This window comes from Labrus mixtus, chromosome 21 (assembly GCF_963584025.1).
Source record: "Labrus mixtus chromosome 21, fLabMix1.1, whole genome shotgun sequence".
NCBI lineage: Eukaryota > Metazoa > Chordata > Actinopteri > Labriformes > Labridae > Labrus > Labrus mixtus.
The window spans coordinates 23,293,252-23,319,151 of record NC_083632.1 but is presented as its reverse complement, the minus strand read 5'-3'; the positions used below and the strand labels follow the sequence as shown (position 1 = coordinate 23,319,151).

The window sequence follows — 25,900 nt, the reverse complement described above, 5'->3', positions numbered from 1 at the left end:
CATGGAAGGAGTGGACAGAATGTTCAACTGGTCAGCATTGTTAGCTCAGGCTACTATATTAGCCTACGTTTAACAAAGTAACGTTCATGATACAAAGAACATTTATTTATCTTCTCGTCATAATTAGTCTCTGTTTCCCGATGTTTTAGATTCAGGAAAATGTAGACCAATCACAGGGCTTGCGTAATTTCATTTTTGAGGACGTGCACGACGGGCTACGTAGGTGGGCTTCTGCTTTGGTATAGGGCCACATTTACCTACGGCCTATGCTACGGCGTAGATTCCACATTTATATTGTTTCCGCAATGTCCCAGTCTGTGAATTCACATTGCGTACAACATTGCAGAAGCTCGAGCAGGACACAGTGGGAGCTCCACACATCATCGTGCACACACACACACACACACACACACACACACACACACACACACACACACACACACACACACACACACACACAGTGCTGACCCCCCACTCTTCCCACTCCGTTATGCCTTCACAACATTCATACTGTATTGAAGGGAAAATGTCACAGAGGCATAAATATCGCACATTTAAACAGCTGATAGTGCTTTCCACTTGAAAAACTCCTGCAGGATCACAGAAATCAACATAACTTATTTTACAGACTGGGACTCCAAATGAGTATTAAAAAAACCTGACTTTCTATATGTAATGTTTTTTGTTTAAAATTTCAGCTTCAGAGTCAAATTACAGTTGAATCTTCATCTTTTGGACACAGTCACACTAAACACTGAATCCCCCACCCCCCACCCACCCAATTTCCTTGGGTTCTGTTGGCCCTCACTGTTTTTATGGACCAGTCTTCCTGTGCAGGTTTCTCAGAGGTAGACGGTACAGTGTCGGCCGTTCTGCCTGCAGGTGTTGTCGCACTGTAACGAGCCAACTGCCCTCACCCTCACACACAGTAAAGGTCAGGTCTCGCACCATCAGTGTGAAAACCCAGACTGAAAAGGGTAAAGTCCATCTGTTTTGAACACTACAGGACTGCTGCTGCTTCTCAACGTGCATCTGTATGTGCAGTGTGTACTTGACCTGACCTGCAGCAAAAAAAGAAAATGGCATCTGCTGTGATTTTTTTTTTGTTTGGTAAACACAACATTTGCGTTGCTATGTGTGGATTGATAAAAACTGTGGTGTGTGTGGCCATTATAACGCCGGTGCCCTGATTCAGACTGACTCTAATGGGACGGCCTGGTGAATTTTTCATACAGCCCAGAGGGGGAGGACGAGCGAGCATACTGGCACATTACAAGCTCAGAGAGAGAGAGAGAGAGAGAGAGAGAGAGAGAGAGAGAGAGAGAGAGAGAGAGGGGGAGGGAGAGCAGGAGAGTGAAGGAGTAAAGTGGCATCCAGGTTGTAGCTATATTTGTCATCAGTGAATATAACAAAGAGTACGGTGTAGACCTGCTCTATTTGTTAAGAGTCTTGGTATAAGATTTGTACACTGAGCTATAAAGACACAGATAGATTGATTGATTTGATATTAGCTGATATTAGCTGATGACCGTATAAGCTTAACTTTTATAGAAATGACAAGATGTGTTAACTACATCCCTCTGAAATTGCAATTTGTCCCCAATTTTTGCCCCAGGACAATTTCTACATCAAAATTATAGCACAAATATTCAGATCAGGAAATATCCTAAAGTTTTTGCAATTGCTTAAAGCATACCAATGAGTGTCATGAAATAGCACAAGTTAACAAACTGTAATCTTTTTATTTGGTTAACTTCGAAAGTGGATTTTTTTTTGCTGTGATTGCAGCTCAGTTAAGTTTCTGTGCTGTGTTCAAGTCCAGCTGCTGTTTTTTTTTTCACTCTTAGATTTGGTAATGCATGGATCCCTTTATTCCATGTTAAAAACATGCACGTTTTCTTTCATTCTTAGATAAATCTGTGATCTATCAAGTGCCTAACCGAGAGCAACTTGATCCTGTTTTTTCTTTGTGAGCTTCATGTTTGAATAATGTCCAATATCTCGACTTAATGGGCTGAAATTTCTGCAAGAAAGCTCTTAAAAAAATTATCCATCTGTTCAATGCACACATGCCACGGCTCACTCGGATAGCTTGTAGCACTGTCTTAGCGTATGCAAATATGTTTTGCCTGGAAATCTATTTGGAGTTGCTCGAAGGAATCCAGAACGGCCCTCCTTCTGTCTCCCCCTCGCCCAGGCTCACACGGGGCCTCCCTCACGCCGTCTATCTCCTCTCGTGTGGAAAACACACTCACCAGCTCCACACGCACGGACACACAGTCAGTACACACAGCGGGGTTGCCATGCCTCAGACTGCTTCAAAACCACCACAGGCCAATATGCAGATCTCACAGGCCCACACTGGCGGGGGCCCCTGTCCGCGAGCGGGACAAGGAGCCCTGCAACGGTTTGCTCGGCTGGATAAAACATGCGATAGAGAAAGACAGAGGGAATAATTATCCAGTTTGTGAAGAGGACACTTATTTAGTCCTTCTGTTACATACCTACAGAGCTTTTTGTGGTGCACAAACAGGAGCGTGTGTGAACAAGAGCATCTCTGCAAAGAAAGGGAGAAGATTTTATATTTATATTATTTTATCTACATTCAATTTACAAGAAAAAAAAGTGCTCTGTTATTATTTTTTTGGGCAGAACCCAAAGATGATTTAAAATTAAAGAGACATTGACAGGAAAACTTAAATACCCACCCAATCAAAAGGTTTATAAGTGGGAGGTTTTGCATGCATGAAGAATAAGTTCCCCTCTTAGGCAGAGATGCAAAAAGAAGGAAATAACAGACATTGTGTGTGTGTGTGTGTGTGTGTATGTGTGTGTGTGTGTGTGTGTGTGTGTGTGTGTGTGTGTGTACCAGAGGGCTTAGAGAAGCCAGGCCTGGGCAGATGGTCCATAAAGGTGTTACCTCACAGTGAGTGGGCACTGCGATTGATTCATTGCAACATCCAAGAAGGTGGAACATTTGGCTGCTGACCCGCAGTCAGAACTCGTCGTCCCAGCCTTCTCCTTATTTAGCTGCTCAAGAGAGCCAATGGCTGATTTGGAATAAACACACACAAATGCAGTACTTTCCCACCCTGAAGGAAGCCTACACGGGCTGTGCGCTGGAAACTTCTCCCTCCTCATCTCTGCATGGAGGTCAGACAGGAAGAGGGCAGAGAGGAGGTTCAGTCTGATTTAGAACATCTGAGCTCGAGCTGCAAGAAATGTATAATCCTCCAAGTCAAATCTGCTGTTTTACCTCTGTATCTAAAGGAGATGTTGGCACATCCAGCTATCTTATGAACTAGGTGTGTAGGATGCAGAACTAAAGAATGTGAAAAGAGAAAATGTTGCACACTCTTGCACAACATCACAATTTGTATATTATTTATATATTTCAAAAATACAAACAAAACACTTCTCTAATGATCTGATTATCATATATATTATATATATATCATGATCTGTATAGGACACTTTAAGACCCTTCATTTAGACAAGAAAAATGTTCCTCTGAGAAAGAAATCTAAGGAAGAACAAGCACAAAGGGATGGTGCATAATAACAGCACCTGAAATCTATATTCAAAATGTGGATCCAGGAAGTTAACCACCTTTAAATGTTGAGAAACATGTGCACTGTGAAGCACATTCAAGTCAGAAATATTATATTAAAGTTGCTCATCAAGACAAGGAAAGTAAACTTCACCTTCATTCAGTTCAAGGATTTGTCTTGATAATAAATATCTAAAACAAGACCATCTAGGTGTGTCAATCTAAAAATACGATAGTAAGACTTGGTAAGAAAGGAAAAAAGATGATCATAGAGGGAGAAAAAGAAAAAAATGCAGATAGGGACATAAGGGAATTTTTATGTCTTTATGAGAAATAGAAATGTAGGGAAAAAAAGGCCTCAAAGAAGGGAAAGCTTTCCAGTCTAGAGATTTAAAATGATCCTCATTGAAAAGGCATTTTATCAAAGCAGTTTAAAAATCATTTAAGGTGGCAGTATGAGTCCAAAAAACAGATCAATAAATGTTCAGGTTTCCTCACAGTTTAAGTAATTCTGTTAACTTGTTTTTTTATATATATATTTGCTGTTATTGCAAAAAAAAAAAGAACGTGTTCACCTTCACCCTACATCTGATTTCTGATCATAATTCATTTTTGCTTTATCACTAAAAAGCAATGATTGGTCAATGATCTAGCCAAAATTGTGCAATAATTTAAATTTCAAATAAAGGATTAAATAAAATAAATGGAATAATTCCACATTTTAAATAATGTCAAGAAGCTTTTACTCCTTTAAAATGTCTCAGAAGTAGATTTTAAAAAGTAATCTGCGAGAGTTCAAAGGAGAAATATTCTCTTTAATTACAAACATTATTAGTGATGCACATCATGGCATGATTTTATTTCAGACCCAAAAGCGTTTTTACATCAGTCAAAACATGGAAAATTCATGAGTGAGTAACCAAAGGCAACTTTCCAGCCATGGATATTAAACATGATAATGACTAGTTGTGTCAGTGTTGCTAAATCATGAAGTCTACAGGAGGAATAAATATCCTCAGTGTCATTGGACAAACAAACATGTACTTAACGTGTTATAAATGTTACTTAAATACTCCACAATATTTTGTATTTTAACATTTAATTGTAAACCATCACATTATGATGACCGTTGTCTTCTATTATAAAAATGCTTCTAAAAAGCTTCTCAAGCTGTGCTCTTAAATACATCATGTTACTTATTTACCATTTTTATATCTGCTTGATCTCCATCCCATAGATTCATAGATTTTGATAAAATATTGATTATTATTATTACATCCTTTTACAAAGCGATGCCAAATCCCTTAGAATGATGCAGATATGTTACTGCTTCAAGTGTCTGTTTGATGTGAACTAGAGTGCCTCCCAGTGGATACATCTGGTAACTTTTCTATTCAGTATTTACCAGTTAATCCCAACAAAATCAGAGAAAATATTCAAGAAGTTAAAATGTACAACAACTCCAAGAGTTGGAAGGGCATTTTAAATAAAATAGAGTTTCTTTTTAAAATTTCTTTACCTTTTTCTCTCTCTCTCTTGGTGTAACAGTAAACAAGAGATCTGTGTACTTTAACATAAAACAACACTAAATCTAAGCAGGACTATGACACAGATGAGTATCAGTCCAACACAGATCTCTAAGGCCTCGTCCCTCTTCCCATTAGACTCCACCTCCAGTCAGTCATCGTCCACCACCATCACGTTCCCGCTCAGCTCGTACTCCATGGTGGCCCAGTCGAAGATGTTGCCCTTGGGGACTTTGTGGCCGTAGTGCCAGGCCTGGATCATGCTCCTAGAGAGCACAAAGTCCCACATGTTCAGATCTGTCACCTCTCCGACGAAACTCTGCACGGCCTCCAAACCCCCCAGGTGTTTGTCTGGGTCCTGCCCCAGGAGGACGGTGCCCTTTGGACGGATGGTGTGCCCTGGTTTGTACACCTGGTAGGTACTGCGTTTACCTTCAACCCAGAAGGCAGAGAGGCCGGTGCGGGACTCCCAGGTGAGGCAGAGGCTGGTGCGGAAGGTGGTGAGGGGTGGCAGGTGGAACAAGGTCCCGTCACCGCTCATGTAGAAGGAGACTCGGCCGTCCTTCTCGCGCCACACGTTGAGCTCGTCGTAGTCGGCCGTGCGGTAGGCGAACAGGATGATCTGTCGCTCCTCTGGGAGCTCGGTGGCCACGCGCATGCAGAGAGTGAAGGCCTTCAGTCCCATCTCCTTCTGAGGGATCAGGGCCACGAAGCTGAAGTCGGTCTCATAAGGGAAGACCAGGACTTTGTCGCTCAGACCCACTAAAGGAACGCACCGGGGATGGTAGAGTTAATGAGAATCCAAAAAATCAGTGTGGAAACACAAATCTGAAGGAGAAATGTGAGCACAAGTAAAACCTTTTCAAGTTACGTTTTGTAAAAATACCTTGAGTGGCAGAAGAGAGTGTCATAGACCATCCAAAAACACCAAGTACAACCACAGCAAGCTTCACACTGTTGACTCTCTACAAACACACACAAAAACATCCGTTATCAACAGAAGACAATATTATAGCAGATATTAAAGGTGCACTGTGTAGATTTGGTGGTGAAATTTGAAAGTTGGAGAAGTGAAACAATTCTATGTTATATTTTCTGAACTAAATACACAAACTTTATTCAAAGTAAAAAATGGTTCCTGGACACTGTTTGGAGCTAAAACGCGACCAGGAGAGTTACGGGGTCACTGTTGCAGGCCCCTCACCATAAATCCTCATGTAGCATTTTATCTTCAAACAGTGTAACAGGAACCACATTTTCCTCTGAGGACAGTTTGTGTATAGAGTTATGAACATATATCTGTACATTTCACCAACTTTCACATTTCTCTAACAAAACTTCATAGTGCACCTTTAAGCAGATATTATGATCTGAGAACACAATCGACACATAAGAGAACAAATTATGTAACAAAACAAAAACATTGTTAGTTCTTACCATCTTGATGTTGTCAGTGTTCCTCTGTGTTGCTAACTCAGTCTACACCACGTGCCTCGGTCCTCTTCCCTCCTAGCACAGGCTGTGATGTCAGCTCTTCTCAGGAGCACGCTCTGACAAAAGGCCTGGTGTGTGAGGCTCTGAGTGACGCTGCCTTTATTGTGTGACTGATGCAGAAACGTATGTGTCTCAATCACATGATAAACTTACAGAGTTGGAACAGTCTTTGGTAAGCAGATCTCAGATGTTTCTGCAGGTTTTTTTTGTAGTTGGGTGTCTGTCACATCATCTCAAAGGATCAGTTCGCCTAAATCATAACAGAAACCATGTGCTAGATTTTTGAGATTTGTTCCAAATAAATTCAGTTCATGCTAGCCATCTTTGATAAATATCTGATCTGCAACAGTTTCTGTTGACTCTGCATACTGACCCTTATAGTTAACTGACTGGGCACACTGCACTGGAACTGGTTTCTTGTAAGAGTCTTTAAAATTAATACTTTAAAAGATGGTGATTGATATAAAAACATCAACCTGTGCTTTAAAGGGTAAAACTTCATGCATTCAAAAAAAATGTTCTCATAAGAAGTGGCTTATCATTTCACTCACATCACATCACTCTCTGAATTGAAAGCAGTAAAATTAATTCATTATTCTCAGACTCAAAGTGAACATTAAGCTAACCCTAATGCTGAGAAGCTGTAAGAAATGAGCAGAAGTTCAGTGTTCATCATACTCCGTATCTCTTTAATGATAAACTCTTGTGTCAAAAACACGACAACAAACAAAAGTCAGAGGTCACGGTTTAATGGGGACAAATGAAAACAGAACCAGGCATTCATGTTATCAACATATCTACATTTAATACAGTTTGTCAAGCTCTAGGATTTCTCCAGTAAACAAGAAACCTATGTTGTCAAGAAATAAAATCTGAGATACACAAGCAACGTATTTACAGAGCCTGCACGCCGACACACAACACCCACAGGCCTAAATCACCACAGACGCACATTCAGCTGGAAAACAGGTAAACTGATAGTGCTGAACTGAAAATGAGCTTGGATTGAGGTATGAATGAGATCCGATGGTCGTAACTCTTCCAGCATTTCAAACGGAGGATTGATTTGTGTACGCTGCTCTAACCGTATTCTGTTACAGGTGGAGAGAAAGTGTGTCAGATTAACAGCAAAAAGGCAACAAGAAAAAACAGACATTTTCTTGCCTCTAAAAAAGGAAAATAAACTGAAGGTCATGCTTGATGATCTGATCTGATGTCATTCCAGGCAAACAGCACGAGCCAAACACAACGCCCAAACACATTTCTTTATGACCGACACAGACAGCACAGATCATTTACACATCAACCAGAGCGATTGATGTCATCCACCAAAAGTCAAACATTTCAACACTATCCATTAATATCCAGCAATGTGAAAACTGTTAGTTCTTCTTAGTGAGCAGTCATTGTTTTGTTTATATTTATGTTATATTTGTATGCAGCTGTTGTTTCCATTCCTTTTTTTTTGTAAAGAGTTCAAGGCCGCTTTTCATGAAAACCTTAGTTCATTGTCCTGATAAAAAAAACAACACATTTTGAATTACCGCAGGTCAAACCTAAAGAGTACATTGTTCATACATTCAACTCATTTCAATTGTCTGTAATGGGGTTGGGATTGATATGCAAAGAAGAAGAAAAACCTTTACAATCTACTGAAAACCTTACAGTATGGTGTCAGGTGGGGAGAAGGGACCTAATCCTCTAGAACTACTCCTCATGTATCATGATGTAAAACTTGCATACAAACTGGTCAACCTCATGAGAACAGGTTTTTGGCATTTTAGATTCCACTTCAGCAAATATACATCAACAAGTGGAGGATGAATGGAAAAAAAAAAGATCAAGAAATACTGTAGTAAATGCCAAATAAAAGGCCAATATCTTAATAAGTCAAACCACCCTATGTCTTTTTTTTAAATATTGGTGGTTTCTGTGAAAGACTGGAGTGCAATGCTGATGCTGTAAAAGGATTGTGGCACTCAGAGAAAGAGAGAGAGAGAGGGAGGGAGTGAGACCTGAGAACATGGCCCCTTATTTTGACTAAAGAAAGGAGTCAAGCCTAGAGATGTAATGACATGAAGTGATCGTAGAGAGAAAGTAGAGAAAGAGCAGAATGAAGGAGGGCTTTAAAGGGAGAAGCAAGCCTGAAACATCAAGCCTCAGAAGATTGGAGCGAGAAGTTTTACAGCAAAGATAAAATGTGGGGAGGAGGAGGCGGACAGGGAAATATGGCTCTCGTCTGGTAGTCCTTAATGTGGCTTTGACTGCTGTGTAAAGTTCTTATCCAGGCAAGAGGGTGATCTGTTCTCTAAAGTCTTGTGTTGTCCAGTCTTTGTTTTGAGGGGGGTATGACGGAGAGAGGGGAGGCGGGGGGTCCCTTTAGTAGTCCTCCACCCAGCCGTTCTCCTGGATAAAGGCATCGATTACTTCCTTCATGGCCAGGTTTGGGATCAGCTGGTCCTGGGTCAGAGGACTCCTGGTGACCGGGTCAAAGTGACCCACTCGCTGCAGAGAAGCCGATGACATGCTACTGTTAGAAGGTGTTGAAAATAATCTACTGTGCATCCTGAACATGGACCATTCAGCATCAATGCAGTGACAGAACATCATAAATCATCGCATAACGATGTTGCTTGTAGATTTTCCAGTCTCTCTTTTTCTATTTTGGTGAACAGTTTAAAGACATTTATGTTGACATATGAATATTAGCTCCCTTTGTTATTATATATAAAGTGCTTTAGAAATCAATGACAGCTCGTCTTCAATGATGATGAAGTAGCCATGTGCAGTAATATAGAAAATTTAAGATGGAACCAATGATGATGCATCGTGATATCGAATCGTAGACAGGATAACTGTAATGGAATTCTGTAGTGAAGATGCACTAACTGTTAGCATCTGTGGTTTTAGCTTCTCGTGATATATGTCAATGAAACTATTTCATAAACTTATGAAAGGTGTATTTTTCAAGGTTACACTCTGAAAGTAACAAAGGAACTACACACTATAAACAAATAGTATACTGGCACACAAGTAATATTGAAGCAATGGTAGTGAGATTTGAATATGATCAAAGACTGTACCCATATTAGACTTTCCAATACTCTTCATTTATACAGATCTAGATTTCAGGTGAGACATCATTTTGACATTCTATATTTTTATGATCAAAGTTTATACTGATAGAACAGTTTTAGAAATGACAAAATGTGTAACTCACTAAGAGTGAGAGTGTACCACATTATCATAGGTGACGTATTTAACTATTGAATAGTAGTGATATTTTTTAAATTGGTCTTCAGCTGTTTGTAAGACTCAAATCTGTGTGTCGTTATTTGTCTCTATACAAAAAGTTTGTCAAATGGATGAATGTAAATTAAGCTTCAGCTTTAATGCTGTTCAAACAAACGACTTTGAATCTGAAGGTTGTGAAAATGACAGATCAGTTTTGTGGAACAGCATGGTTTGTATTTGGTAGACTGTACGAGATAATCAAGAGAAATTAAAACAAGTTTAGCCGCAGCAAAGTGAAAGATTAACAGGAACAGCATTTCCTGTTTTCACTGTGGCAGCTACTGTGGCGTTCACTGAGTTTCTGCACAGACGTTCACACTTCTCTGTTTCCTCATCCTTCGCTTGTTTGAAGGTCATACTTTTCTGAGAGTGATAACTTTATGAACTGAACGTATTACCATAACAGAGGTAACTAGCTCAACATTTAACCTCTAAACTGAAGCATAGTGCTGCTGCTGCTTTTACCTGTAGGTGCTCTTCAATGTCCTTGCGATCGTAAGTGATTCCACTTGGTGTGATGCAGGGCTCCCTCATCAGCTCAAAACTGATCTTCCCACACAGGTAATCTGGGATCTCTCGCTTCTGAAAGGATAAAAGTAGATACAAATAGAGTAAAACTATTAAAAAGCATATATAAAATAACAAATGTCTAGTGGAACAATAATTTAGCTAACAAAATAAAATCTTTTCTGGGCTTACAGGGTTCCCAAAAGTTTAATGACACAGTGTTTTGTCAATCATACACACATCTTTCCTTTAAAGCCTCATCATTTCTTAATTTCTACAATGTTTAGATTGAATAATGTAACAAAGCTGTCAGGCTGAGAATACACATATTATATTATAATTATATCCCAATTGTTGAAATTTAGGTACTAGACAAAGAAAATATATATTTCTTTAAACAAGAGTTAAGACACCTCAAGGCATTCATCCTTTGACACACACACACACACACACACACACACACACACACACACACACACACACACACACACACACACACACACACACACACACACACACACACACACACACACACCAGTCTGTGAGGTGTCATTACATGAAGTCTACCTCAGCTCAGGGAACAACTAAGTACAGACGGATAATGAACCTCTACACGCCCTTGCAAACAAATACCGGCGGTTACCATGGAAACAGCTCGGGCTGGTAACAGCACACACAACGGTCTGTCTAGCTTTTGGTAAAAGTGCCTTCTCACAGATGCCCTTACAACTATCACAGAAAGCAGATAAATACAACACAGGGATGATGAACAAAGAATGTACATGTGCTTAAAAGGCGGTTGTGGCTCAGTTGGTAGAGTCGTCACCTCTCAACCGGAAGGTCGAGGGTTCGATCCCCAGCTGAGCAACATGTCCGTTGTGTCCTTGGGCAAGACACTTAAACCTGAATTGCTCCCGCTGATTCAGTGGTGGTGTATGAATGTGATTAGTTACTTCTGATGGACTACATAGTGATCACTACCATCAGTGTGTGAATGGGTGTGTGTGACAGATGGTGTAAAAGCGCTTTCAGTAGTCGGAAGACTAGAAAAGCGCTTTATAAGCTTAAGTCCATTTACCATTTAAAAAAATCTCAAACCATCTGAAATAAATAAGTGATCAGAACTGCACACTAATCAGAAAATGTGCTTCCGTCCATTTCCCTTGTTGCCATGTCAACGATCAGAGATGATGGTGTGAGGTAGGTGTGTGCACTGTTGGTGAAGATGGGTTTGTGTGGGTGAATGTGATGGATGATAGAGATATCTTATGCAGGATGTGTCTCTACTTTTTGCCCATTGCATGCTGGGATAAACTCCTCTCCAACCTATAGTAGAAGCAGGTTAGAATAGGATATGATTGCATGGATGGAAACAAGTTTACACCATAACATGCTCAATAATAATAATAAGTAAATTATTTATACTCACTTTTCTTTTCTCATCCACTTGAGAGAAGAGCTCATCCATGTCCATCAGATACTTGTCCTGGGAGGAACACATTTGACATAAGCACGTATTCATCAATATTCATTTTGGGTATATTTTAAATAAATGTGTTAATTAAAACCACGTCAGCACAGTTAGCACAAACCAGTTGTTTAACGTACATGTTTAGAAGCTATTTTAGCCACATCGCCTCCATTTTGATTGTCGTCCTGTTTCTCTTTGTATTCCTCTTGTTCTCTGCATAAATACAAAGTCATGATGAATTATGACTTCTCTTTGACAAAATAATATTGATGCCCACATGACAGACTGATTACAGTGAGATAATCAAGAGATTACTACACAAGTAAGCAGCCTCACCTTTCCTTCTCAGCCAGGATCAGTTTGGTTAGATAGGCGTGTAACTCGTTCTCCTGGTTGATGCGCTTCTCCTCGATACTATTCCAACGTTTTTTCTTTGCAATGCGCAAGGCGCTGGGGATGTCGTCTCCGAAGTTCAGCCTCTGTTCCTTTGCCAGATTATAAGCTGCAGAAAAAAAGCATCACAACCGCAAAACGTATTAAACTGTCTTCCAGAGTTTTCTTTCATTATGATAACTGCAACAACTTTGACATATAAAACATCCCACAATCATTCAGTCTAGTGTTTAAAACCCCATCAAAGCATAATGTAATGCCTTGCTGCATATATATGCTGTGATCAAAAAGTGCCCCAGAAATTTCATAAGGATGACACAAAGATTTTGAATGAAGGATTCTAGGCTCAGCATTTCGTCACTGAATTCACAGACAGCAGAGAGAATGACAGAGTTGAAACAGAAATAAACACAAATGAGGAAATACAAGAGTAACATTGTGCAACATAAAGCAAGATGCTTCTACACACTACCACACTTCTCCAGCTTGCACAAGATTCACAATTCTTCTGACCTTTCTGCAGGTTGCCTATTGCCTCATCGTAGTTCTCCAGCTCCAAGTGACACTGGCCCAAGAAGAAATGGGCCTTTACTGACTGGCTGTCCAGCTCCAGTGCATGCTTACAATCTGCCAGAGCCTTGTCATGCTGCTGCAGCTTCACATGGCAGAGAGCCCTGTTTGTGTAGTACACCGCCACAGACGGATTACGGTTCTGAAAGACAGAAAATACCAGACAATACTCGTGTACAATGATGTTACTGCACAGCAAAGTAGCCTCCTTTTTTACATGGACAAAAGTATATCTTCATGTATTCAAGCTCAGCTTAAGAAATTCCACTATAGGTATTGTTTCTTAAAACGACAGTTACTCACAATAGCTTTACTGTAGCATGTAGCAGCCTCCTGGTACTTGCGGCACAGAAACAGTCTGTTCCCCTGCTCCTTCAGCTCCTGCGCGGTGGAACTCTTCTCCGGGCTGCCGGCCATCTTCTCCGCCGGCTCCGCGGGGCCCGCCTCGGCCTGCTTCCCTATCCTGTTCCCCGTCTCTTCGGCTGGCTAGCTGACAGGTTCAAGAATGCCCTGTCCCTCCTGGATCTCACGAACAGGATCAGAGAGACGGTGCATGTAAAGTTAGGTCACCATTGACAACTTGCACTAACTGCAATGCACCTGCAATGCGCGTCTTGGGCGGATGAGGTGCAGAGTCCTGTCACCCCAAAATAATTCCTTTAATGTGCTGAGTGTGCACATATCCCGAAAATACAGAGAGGTGGCTAGATTGCCAGAGAATTAACTATTCATGTGACGGACATCAGTGGTACCTAGATGAGCAGCTCAGCCATCAGAAAACATTGTACTCTGTCGTGAAACTGTAACGTTACATCCCTACAGTACGACGAATCTTTGTAAACAAACAACTTTATGTCTGAAAAATACGTTTGTCTTGCTTACATTTAAAACACATTTGTTGCAGCAGCTAATGTAGACACTGGGCGACACTGTCTTTAAATTTGGTTTTGGGGATTCAAGAGATCGGTGCTGTTAGCTAGTTAGCGAGCTAAGCTAGCTAGGAAAGCGGCTACGTATTTTCGATCAGTCAAAGCTTTTTGTTGGTTCTTCCCAGTCAGTTTTTTAACCACTAGCGCCAAACATGTCACTAAATCAGCAGCAAAATTGGAAAATGTAAGCTTGAACGTTTGCTTTTTGTGACTGAAAATGTCTTCTTAGCCTTTATCTTTACTACAACGCCGGTTAGCCACAACATAAAACAGAACATTAGCTAATGCTAGGTTAGCTTGTTTGCTACACAGTTTATTCCCTTTTTGCCAAGTTCCTTGTAAATTAGGATTGATACTGAGATTTGTAGTATGTAAACCTTACCGTGTATAAGGAATCTTGCATCCAGGTTTTACAGTTTTGTATGATTTATATATCAAATTTTACTCTATATTTTTTTTCTCATACGAGCTGTCATGACAGGTTGTTGTTATGCTGACGTCATACGTCTACGCGCCGGCGACGGAAACCGAAAGGATATTTACGTTTTACTGCTCATCTGAAAAAAAGAAATATCAGTCACAATTAAGCAAACAAATACATTTTAGCTAGAATAATAATTGCCTTGTGAAAAATACACCTCTAGAGAGTATTAAAAACTGAGTTTATAAATATCCCCCGTGTGAGCACTTTTCTAAAAGAACCCTTACAATTAGTAGGATATATCTAAATAGATTATATTACAATCCGTTGGCCTACTGCCTTTAATTTACAACATCCAACCCAATATTTACAGCCTATGCATCCAACACCTAGGCTATTTAACAGGAGTGAGCACTACAATACAACATGATAACCAGCAGATGGCGCTCCATAATCATAGTTTTTATGTAAACCCCTTAGGAAAAAGAGAGGACAGACAGACCAAAAAAATCTTTACTTTAACTTTTACAAAACTTGGAGCACTTAGCATATTTTTTTAAAAGGGTTTTATATTCAATTAAGAAAGCATGAGGCCTACTGAAATATTATAAAGTTACAGGTAATTTCATGAAATCGTGTCTCCTTATAAATAAGTAGGTTAGGGAGCACATTTGTGTCTGGGGGCCAGTAAACTCTTGACACTTCTTGACAATGATCTGTTCTTATGCAGGAGGCATGTTCAGAGAGAGGTCAGATTATAATCAAGGCTATAGTTTATATTATCAGGGACATCCCACACACAGAGAGCTTCAGCCACACACAGACAGATCCACAGATAACCTTTATCAGCCTTTATAAAGAGAAGAACATGCAAGTTTAGCCATGGAGGACTTAACACGCCTGTGACTGTGGCCAGGGTCACTTTCATCCCAGCCTGTATGGAGGCTCCGCACAGAGATCAGCGTGTGAAGATTAGGGCACATCCCCTGAGCAAACACACTGATAAATGTGTGAAGGGGGCCGTTGAGACGCAGACCCACCAGCGATGTGTGTCCCCAGCTGTGTTTACCCATCTCAGCCACTCTGGTCCCCTGATCCCCCCAGAACACCCACCTATCCAATTTAAGAACCCCAGTCACAACTTTTAGGGGTTCAGTACCACACACACAGACTAATGAAGCGAAACACATTAATGCTGCAAGTTTAGATTCAGAGATATGAAACTGTAATCAGTGAGAAGTTTCAAACCAACACGTACTGAAAACCTTCCTTGTGTTCACTAAAAATTTCACAGGCCTGTATTTACAATAATCACTCGCAAAAACTATGACTCTTGTTTAAAAATTCCCACTATGCATCAGATTTGGAAAATAGTTATAATTTCATAGTAGTTTATGTTTTGAAGAAGATAAAAAGATATGCATGTAGAGCAACAGTATATATCACTAGGAATGATGCAAATCCAAAATTGATGACTTAATACCATTAATTAATGCTTTTTTCTAATTATATCTTTACAATTTTTTTGTAGCCTAATTCACTTGCCAGAATCTTCTTTATATTATAAAACCCTCTTTTTGTTTTTTTACAAAAGCCTTAAAATGTTGCCCATGCCAGTGTATTCCTCTTCAACTAAAAAGGTTATTTCTCATTCAAAGTTGTACAGCAAGGTATTTGGTGAGAACAATCCAGAATCACAGAGGCATAATTGGGAATAATTGGAGGGATTAGTGACTGTTTGCATAGGATTGTTAACAGAATAGAAAGCCTACATACTGAGTGTCAACAAGAATGCTGTTTGAAGCACTCAGTGCTTACATTTAAACTGCCCCATCCTCGCTCCCCTTATCCAATACCCCAACCGTCATCCTCCTCCACTCCCCCTTTAAACCCCAACTGCTGCCCACTGCACCAGTTGGCTGAGCTTCTTGTCACCTTGGCAACCACACCAGGAAGTTGCCCTGCTCCTTTGGCACATCTGAAAAAGCTGCCACTTCCTGATTGATTGTGCTCTTTCTCTTTGCCTGTGTAGTCGTTTTCCAATTTGGCAGCGTTGTCCGCAATTCAGCGCCAAAGCGACTGAAAGGAGAAAAAGGGTGAACACACTCTCCTCAGCGTTAAGGGAAACCTCAGGTTCAAATGGGTAAAACAAAAGGCGTATTTATCTACAACGGTGCTTCTTTGTTTAGGGGGGTTTGCTCATTTTGAGAAGGGGAAAGGCTCATAGACTTATTGCAGTTTGTTCAAGTGGGTCTGAATGCAACACAGACAAACAAGTGAAATAATAGTTCCTCTGTGTTAACTGAAAGAAGATGTAAATGCAGGAAATTATTGTTTGAATTTCAGTTTCAACCCATTAAACAGCTTCTTTTTATGTCAGGCGTGTGTCTGTATTGTCTCAGTGTCACTGTATGTCCTTCATGTAACAGTGTCTGTGTAAATGTTTGTATATTGAGCTCTTTTAACAGCTCCACACACACTGCTGTACACTGTTAGAACAAAGAAAACTGCTTCTTCAGACACGTGCACACATGTCAGCCAACAGGCGTAATTTTCTCGCTTTCCATGTACTTGTTGAACCGCCAAACAGCACAAGCACTGACTGCAGTTCTGTCTAATAATTATTGGAAGCTGCTCTCACAAAAGGTAGACCCTGATTCATCATCACACATTAACCTTACACCGGTAATGTGCTACCTGTCTCTACTTGAGAAAAGAAGCACATGTTTAACAGTTCTAAATGATTGGACCCAAAGATGCAACATGCAGATATCCACAACGATCTTCATTCCAATTAGCTGAAACAGTCATACAAAATGTTAAAGTTGGTAATATAACGTCTTGCAAGTTGGCCTCTTTTTTTACATGGCAAAGCACGATTATTTATACTGTACAGCACATTTCAGCAATATGGCAATTCAAAATGCTTCCTACAAGACATCTAACGCATCAAGGCAAAGGGAAGAGAAATATTGAAATAGAAATAGAACATTTAAAAATCACTAAAACAACCAATTAACAATCACAGAGGAGACTAAATATCCATTCTCCTGGTCCTGGATGTCTTCAGCTTTCTGTACAAAAGATGTTAAACTATGTTCTGAAAAGTGGGAGGAAGGTTTAGTTATGTCCATCTCACACTGAAGCAGGTTACACTTGTGTTTTTTTTATCAATATTTTATCATTATTACTTGATTTAACACAACAGTTACAAATTAAACTTGAGACGTGATTCTTTTCTTCAGAATGAGAATAACTTGTACTATCCAAGTGAAATAAATCAAAAATGAATGCCCTGATACTGGAGGTTTTTTTCTCTTATCTGTCCCGCACAGTCTTACTTGGTACTAGACCTTCATCAGGCAAACGTTTTCCTTTAAGTTTCTGATGGAGACATTGCTCTCCAACGCACCTGTCTTATGAAATGAATGTGTGAAGGTTTTTTCTGTTTCTCTTGTCTGTCCGACATTAACATGCAGATATATTTTGCCATTCTCATAGTCAAAAGCATCATTTGAACACCACACTTGAAGTTATTTCAGCTTAAGTGAGGTACTCTGGTTGTCAGTATTCCTAAATAATACAGGAAATGCTTATGTTATCTTTTTATAATATTGTAAGTTAAATACTTTCAATATGAAGGGAGACTGCAGCTTTTTGCCCATGCAGGCTCACTTTACATGGGTTACAGGTTACATCAGATTTTTCTGCCTGTATTCTCCTCCAGTCTATTAGTGGTTAGAAGTGTTTGGTAATCGTTTATTGTGAACAACCGGCTGTGTAAAAATGTGCCTGGTTGCAAAAGTCGACTCTTTAGGTGAAGAGTTAAATGGGGGATGTGCTGATGCTAAAATAAAGGGAAGGAAAAGAAAAGCCAGAGACACCCTGGGGTCATAGATCATCCACACACCTCTGCAGCCCTGATTAAGCTTCCTGACAACAGGGGGGGGGAAGCATAGCTCCATCTCATTTATTTGGTCACTGCACACACACAGGGGGGTCTTGTTAAGAAGTTTTGAAACTCTGGTGCAAGAAAAAACTTGTATTTTATAATGTTATTGGATGGAGTTAAAGAGTTCAGGAGATGTAGTGACATCAATAATTAATTTGTACATTTTTCTGCAACTTACTATTAAAGACAGGTTTGTTTGCAGTCATTCTAACTGATTATTATTTTGAATCTAAAGGAAGCTGTAGGAAACTGTGATCCAAGGATTTGTTTTTTTTAAACGTGTAGTGTTAGTCAAAAAATCCTTTACATCCTGGGGGGTTAACATCACGCTTGAGACACCCCCACCTCCCTAAACACACACACCCACGCACACACACTGAGGATTGATGTGTGGCGGCTGGGGGTAGAGGAGGCTGCTGTGTATGAGTGGTGGGGGAGATGTTTTACAAAAGAGTTTTTGGAGGGAAATCAAAACTCTTGTGTCAGAGTAATTCAGGGATGTGGAGGGAAACTCATCCCATAATCAATCACAGATGCATTCAAATAAAAAATAGTTTATTTTACAAAACAACTACACCCTGATGGAAACCATATTTTTTTATGATTGTAATTAATTGCAGGCTGCACAAGAGAAGATGGAGATTTTTTTGTAATGAGTTGTTTTAGTTGAATCTCATCACATTATCGAGTCAAAAGCATCCGTTCTGGTGGAGCTCATGCAATTAACTGGAGATGACTAATCAGTGTGTTTTTCACATAGAAAATCAATGAGGGTCTCCACAGGACACAACCAGCAGGGACACCAAGAAGTTACTTTTCCTCCCTGAATGTCCATGCCCCCTTCCCCCTATCCCCCCTGCTAACTCTGGGATTGTCCCCTAAGGTCATCCTCTCAAGGGTCACCCATCCCCAGGAGCCACCCATCCCCAGCCCCCACACCCAAAACCCAATGCAGTCCTTTAGAGCTAAAGCAGACATAATGAGCAGAGGGCTAATTGTGTGTGTGAGCGTTAGCCAGACAGCGGTTTGTTTAGGCTGTGTGTGTGTGTGTGTGTGTGTGTGTGTGTGTGTGTGTGTGTGTGTGTGTGTGTGTGTGTATCACAGTTCCTCAGGGCGGATCAGGAGAAGATCTGTGTTATAGCTTTGAGTTTCTTTGCAGAGAAGACACAAAAGACAGTGGTACATATTAAATACTATGATGTGGTCCATTGGTGCAAATCTAGTGTGCATGCTTGGTACACATCCCCAAAACATTTAGAACTTTGTACTCCTACATAGAAAAAAAAGAAAAAAGCCCTAATCGTAAGAAACTCATGGACACAATTAATGTAAAAGAATAGGATGCAAAAAATTGAGAGTAGCAGGCAGAGGCAGAGGTCTGAGTGCATAAATACTACCCGTTGCTGAAATCATGTTGTTGAAATCCCATTTAAGGGCTAGGAATGTTAAGACGCTTCATATTTTTGATAGAGAGAGAGCTGGAGCTGAGGCGGGTTTTAAGCCTCTTGACAAACCATTGCACCACACCAGCCTGTCAATCAGGTCAGCCACGCCCCTTTTTGTGATTTATCCTTCATAAAAGTTATCAAAGAGTTATCAAGAAATTAATCCCTGTACAATGTGTGCAATTGAGTCATGAGCTAATCAGACCAATTTTGTTTTTTTGAACCAGGCTGTAAACATGTTCATTTCAAACTGGCTTTTTTGAATGGGGTGTGTACTGCATGTGACTTCTGTAGACAGCTTCAAAAAGAACCTTGACAACCTGCAGGATTTCTGCTTAATTTTTTCAACACTGGAGGTTGCTATGCTTCCAGTCAATAGCCATGCGCGAGTAGATGGGCGATTACAGCAATGGCGGACTCCAGAGTTCTGTTTGTGCTGCTCTCTCCCAGTCAACATCTATTTTACATTGACTCTCTTTGTACACTGTAAAAACAAAAAGTCATGATAACATAACATTCTAAGTTAGTTTTACTTCAAGTCTATGAAAATGTTGTGTCTCTCTTTCCTTTAACTTTAACACACTCCAGGCATCACCAGCTTCGTTAATAATTAGGCTTCTATAGGACATCTAAAATGATCTGTTATACATTTGTACCTTTGTCTGGCATGGCTCAGTAGGTGGTCTGATATTAGTCAGACTCAGTGCATTTTTGTTACCCCAATTTATTTTGTTATTCGTTTCCATGTGTCTAAATCTGTTTGTTTTCTCGTTTTTTTGTTTTTTGTTTACAGGCCTTTCTGTGTTTCACATACATGTACACACACACACACACACACACACACACACACACACACACACACACACACACGCACATACGCACATAAAATCACCCTCACACTGACACACAAACTAAGATAGTCTCATATAAGCTTTCATAAGTCTCTCAACATGTCAGCACTAACATCTGTCTCCTGGAACATCCGTGGAATGGGTTCTCAGGCAAAAAAACAAAAATATTCAATCATCTGGCTAAACTCCAACATCTGTCTACTAAAACACACCTTTCAGAATCAGACTACAATAAGCTAAATTCATCACAATTCACACACTCATTTTCTGGTCGCTAAAATAAAAAACAAAGGAGTATGTATTTTAATTTAAAAAAACTCATAAACATATCAATCAACAATCGTTCATTAACAATAGGTAATCTTTATGGCCCAAACTGTGATGAACCATAATTTTTTCACAATTTATTTTCATCCTTATCATGCATTTGCAACTCCCCAATAATTATCGGAGGTGACTTGTTATGGTTCCCTTAGTTAGCAACTCTATATTAGATATGATCAATTTGTCTTTACTGGCAGGCTATGTACCACAGTCATTTAAAGTAGCGGTAATCAAACCTCTACTTAAAAAACCTACTCTAGATTCAGGAACTCTAGCTAACTACAGGCCTATATCCAACCTTCCTATTATCTCAAAGATCCTGGAGAAAGTGGTAGCTAAACAGCTGTGTGACTTTCTCCATGACGACAGTTTATTTGAGGAGTTTCAGTCAGGATTTAGAGTCCACCATAGCACTGAGACTGCACTAGTTAAAGTTACAAATGATCTACTTCTAGCTTCAGACAGGGGACTTCTCTCTGTGCTCGTCTTGTTAGATCTTAGTGCTGCTTTTGACACCATTGACCATCAGACCTATTATACAGACTACAACATTTACTTGGAATTACAGGGACTGCTTTAAGTTGGTTTGAATCCTACTTATTAGACCAATCTCAGTTTGTACATGTTAATGATAAGTCATCTATGCACACCAAAGTTAGCCATGGAGTGCCACAAGGTTCAGTGCTTGGACCGATTCTTTTTACATTATATATGCTTCCTCTGGGAAATATTATGAGGAAACACTCCATACAGTTTCATTGTTATGCAGATGATACTCAGCTTTATGTATCAATGAAGCCTGATGGTACCAGTCAGTTATGTAAGGTAGAAACGTGCCTTAAGGACGTTAGGACCTGGATGACCAGAAATGTTTTGCTACTTAACTCAGACAAGACTGAAGTTATTGTGCTAGGCCCTAAGAACCTCAGAGAGACTTTTTCTAGTGATGTGACTGTCCTTAATGACATCAGCCTGGCATCTAGCACCACTGTTAGGAATCTAGGAGTTCTATTTGATCAAGATATGTCTTTTAGCTCTCACATCAGGCAAATTTCAAGAACAGCCTATTTTCACCTTCGTAATATATCTAAGATCAGGAATATCCTGTCGCAAAATGATGCAGAAAAACTAATTCATGCATTTTGTCAGGGTGCTCTGGTAAGTCTCTAAAGACTCTTCAACTAGTCCAGAACGCTGCAGCTCGTGTACTGACTAGAACCAGGAAATGGGACCACATCACTCCTGTGTTGACTTCTCTGCACTGGCTCCCTATACAGTCTAGAATAGAATTCAAGATCCTTCTTCTCACTTACAAAGCTTTAAATGGCCAGGCACCATCTTATCTTAAAGAGCTACTAGTGCCGTACTGCCCCTCGAGAACATTACGGTCCCAGAATGCAGGCCTACTAGTGGTACCTACAGTCTCTCTCTCTCTCTCTCTCTCTCTCAAACAGCCTCTTCAAACATGTGTTTGTGTAGAAGTCTGCTAAGTCTGGGAGTCAAAGAGAAGTCAACTAAGTCAAAATGAAAATAAAAATATTTTTCAAAATATTCAAAATGGAAGAAACATATATGCATCCTAATAATGTGAAGTACCTGTTCTCGGGCAAAGCCTCTGTGCATCATCCGACGACGACAGAAGAAATAGGCTCTCTTCGACTATTGTTGAAAAAACAAAACAAGAAAAAACAAAGACCGCTTAGTATGTTAAAACTTTTATCACATTCTTGAGTAGTTATTGAGCAGGCAAGGAAAGCTAGAACAAGATCTGCACAACAAGAAGCTCCCGTTTGAAGGATTTATTAAGTGACGTTTCAAGCCAACTGAGGACGAGTGTGTTGGCACTTTGTTGTCTTGGTGTGCGAAATCAGGAGTAAAATATGTTACTGTGCAGAAATCTTTACATTTAATGCATGCAAGATCCATTTACCACTGTAATAAGTGTTGATTGTTTACTATGTTTATTTCTGTCTGGACGAGACAGGAGACTGAAGACACATCCAGAGAGTAACAAACTGTCATCGAGGGCAGAAATCGTATATGATCTGAAAACACTGAGGTTGGGAGATTTCTGAAAGCTGCCAAGAAATATTTTGGACATTGTCTCAGATCTTTTCTGACGTGTTTGTTTTACCATAAAAAGATCACATCATTAAATGTGTAAATTATTGATTTTATAAGTTTATTGCAACTGAAAACTCTGAGGAAAGTGACCGATAAATGATAAACTGTTTTTTGCACATTCTTGGCTGGAAATGTTTTTACCAACAAGCTAGCACAGTATTCAAGGTCAAAACATTTATAAATGTTTAGATGCGCTATTTGATCTGATCTGCTATTAAAGGTTGAAGAACCTACGTTGTTTGGTTTCTATGATAAAACTAATAACCTGTAGAGATTATACTGTTTTTAATTTTTATTTGAAAGGAAGTTGAAAGTTTCCACAAAAACAAAGAGAATCACTAAAAATTTATAAACTAAACTTATTTAAGTTGACTAAAATATAAATATATATTCAATTTAAATTGATGAATTAATTTAACTCAATATTTTAGGTGGATTCAACTTTTGATAAAGTATTTAGTCTAGGTTTTTTTTTTACAGTGTAGTTTAGAGTCACTTGGAGTAACAACCCCACCTCATCGTCCGTCCACACAAATATTCTTGTGTTAGCTGTTTTTGTACATTAACACCTCAGTGCCTTAATTTTGCCTCCGTTACCTTCAATGCAAGTTCAGCAGTATAATGACTTAGCCCACCCATTGTGCCTCTGTGACATTTACATTGAAGGCAAGGCGTAACAGTGATGCAACAGTGTCTTGGATCACCTTTACGTTTATTTAACTAATGCATGTCAGGGTTTCAAGAGACACACTTAGAACGTAGATTGTTTAGGACATTGAGTTGCACATAAATCATACTTTGAGAATATTCACTATTTGATTGTGGCTGTGTTTTAAAAAATAGCCTTAGCAACTGTGCTGGATAATAAAAGCTGGCATACGTGTATGGTACACTGAGAGGAAGTTCTGTGTCTGTTACTCATGAGGTTTGGATCACATACATGATTAGTTTGGATGACTCATCCGCTCTCTTCTTCTCTTGAACATTTCCTCCTTTGTTGCATATGATTCAGAATAGCATTTGATCTCTTCCTCATAAATCCGGACTATATAGCCATTGGAAGGCGCTAGGGTTGGCTTCTATTTTAAGTTTTGCCCGTCTCTCCGGCCTGAATAGATCAAATCCTCGTCCCCTTTACTCTTCCCACAACAATCAGACTATTTGTTGTCATGTAAAGTTGCTGAAAGAAGCTTGTCTTGATCCAAGAAGTGTGTAGTCGGCAGAACCTAAATTGGTCAGTAATCAGATCAGTGCGAGGGGTTTGACTAATGACCAATGACAGGCACTGGACCCTGGAGGATGGGAGGGGTTAGCAGGGGTGAAGGCTGGGGGGTCAGAGGTCGGCTTTTCAGAAGCGCTCAATCGAAGGGCCATTAAATCCCATCTTTGTGTGATATCTCAGTGAGGCGCGGAGGTTCCATCGGATAACCTCCATCTCTGCATGTCTAGTAAAGATAGAGGAATGACTGGGATGACGTCACTTTCAATACTGGAGCCAGGAACAATCATGAGCAACAGTTTGCTTGTTTTTTGTTGATGTAGTGCAGAAAACTGCTTTTAATAGAGCAGCATTGGTTGTTTGAGGCGACTTGGAGGGAAAAGAAACACACCTTTTATTAAGATTTACAAAAAGTAATTCACTTTTTGTGCAGCTGTGAAAAACAAAGATGAGTTGAGTACTGAAATGTAATCATCTCTTCATACAGACTCCCCAAGCTATCAGAATTTTACAACTTCATACATTTCCTCTGGTGCTACCTCTCAGAATGAAATCTACAAACAGCATCTTTAATAAGGCCATCGTGCCTGCATGAAGCTCTTTATCAGCGTTAAAATGAGAAAGCTTTGTAAGAAAGATTTTTTTTGTAACTCCTCAATGCGTGTTATCTCATGTGTAAAGTATGTCGACTCTGGGGCGTCCTGTCTCCGGCTTTGTTTTCCTACGCCTGCCGTCCAAATTTCCATCACAAACATCTCACCCTGAGTGACCCTGAGCTTTCTGTCTGTGGAGAGGCCCTGATTAGCCTGCATACATGTGCAGATAGGCCCAAAATCCTTCACTTTGGACTCTGTATTAAGTCTGTATTTATGTCTGTCTATACGTGCAAGAATAGAGAGAAAAAGCGAGTGGATGCATATTTGTGCATGCATGAATGTGTCTGGACTCTATGCTCTAGTTATTCAGCAAATTCCTTTTTTGGCTCATTCTCCCCGCTCTGCAGTACGACACAGTTCACCGCAGAAAGAAACCACATCTATTGTAGAGTCACTCAGTCAAAGCACAGACTCTGTTTTGTCTCTCCTCCTTTTTTCCCTCCATTATCAGCTTCCTCTGTGCATCAGCCATGGGTCAGATAAAGAAAATGAAGCCAAATAACCACATTGGAGCAGCAGGATAAATATTTATTGTCTCTGGTATGCTTTGCACAAGTATTATTATCCAGAAAAACAGGAAATAAGGTCAATTTCAACACCACACAAAGTCTTGTTTGAAACTTCAAGGATTAAAATATGAACATGCTGTTTTTATCATGTCAAAGACAGATAAAAAAACCCCCAACATTTTAGCCGGGCTCCAAACTTGTTAATTTACTGGTAAAGTCAAGAAAACCACCAAAAACTCCCCCACCTGTTGTGTACATTCAAATCCACCTGTTACCATGAGCCCTACACAGCAGTTAACCCCCGAGGGAGAGGTGATATGATACTCCTGAAGTAAGAGGTGTGTATGTGTACGGGGAGTTGGGGGGTTGGGGTCTCCTCACAATGATGTGATGGTAGACATCACATTTTGGCGGTTCCCTCAAGGGGTTTCCAAACAATGGGCACCTCATTTGCCACAGATGTATACGTTTTTAAAGGGCAGGATCCATGGATGAGCCGGAGGACACTGGAGTGGGGGGGGGGGGGGGGGGGGCAACTCCTGTGTAATGTTTTTTTTTTTTTTTTTTTTAACTAAAATGAAAAGAGGCTCAGGGATGAACTGCAGGTCAGTAATGGAGTGTCAGTGAAGGTTGGTGAAAGATAAATGGAGCTCTGCAGAAAGATT

The 25,900-nt window shown here is 40.0% G+C and overlaps 2 protein-coding genes across 2 annotated transcripts; both read right to left on the bottom strand.

The window, feature by feature from the left end:
- Positions 1 to 4,707: 4,707 nt before the first annotated feature.
- On the bottom strand, positions 4,708 to 6,648 carry LOC132955441 (C-reactive protein-like). The gene is made up of 3 exons (XM_061028294.1): positions 6,514 to 6,648; positions 5,963 to 6,041; positions 4,708 to 5,838 (listed from the first exon to the last, which is right to left on the bottom strand). Exons 1-3 carry the CDS (start codon positions 6,514 to 6,516, stop codon positions 5,228 to 5,230), a joined length of 693 nt encoding a protein of 230 aa, XP_060884277.1. The 5' UTR covers positions 6,517 to 6,648; the 3' UTR covers positions 4,708 to 5,227.
- A 655-nt stretch (positions 6,649 to 7,303) lies between these two features.
- stub1 (STIP1 homology and U-Box containing protein 1) lies at positions 7,304 to 14,267 on the bottom strand. Its single transcript, XM_061028292.1, has 8 exons — positions 14,117 to 14,267; positions 13,109 to 13,324; positions 12,749 to 12,947; positions 12,179 to 12,344; positions 11,980 to 12,055; positions 11,801 to 11,857; positions 10,330 to 10,446; positions 7,304 to 9,075 (listed from the first exon to the last, which is right to left on the bottom strand). Exons 2-8 carry the CDS (start codon positions 13,220 to 13,222, stop codon positions 8,950 to 8,952), a joined length of 855 nt encoding a protein of 284 aa, XP_060884275.1. The 5' UTR covers positions 13,223 to 13,324; positions 14,117 to 14,267; the 3' UTR covers positions 7,304 to 8,949.
- Positions 14,268 to 25,900: the final 11,633 nt, after the last annotated feature.

Excerpts from the sequence above, each read along its gene's own strand:
- LOC132955441 (XM_061028294.1), bottom strand. Across the intron at positions 5,839-5,962 it reads ACTCTCTTCTGCCACTCAAG|TGGGTCTGAGCGACAAAGTC; the intron begins GTATTTTTACAA and ends GCGTTCCTTTAG.
- stub1 (XM_061028292.1), bottom strand. The coding sequence starts at position 13,222 with ATGGCCGGCAGCCCGGAGAAGAGTTCCACCGCGCAGGAGCTGAAGGAG. Across the intron at positions 11,858-11,979 it reads CTAAAATAGCTTCTAAACAT|GACAAGTATCTGATGGACAT; the intron begins GTACGTTAAACA and ends TGTTCCTCCCAG. Across the intron at positions 9,076-10,329 it reads ACATTGAAGAGCACCTACAG|CGAGTGGGTCACTTTGACCC; the intron begins GTAAAAGCAGCA and ends GCTTCTCTGCAG.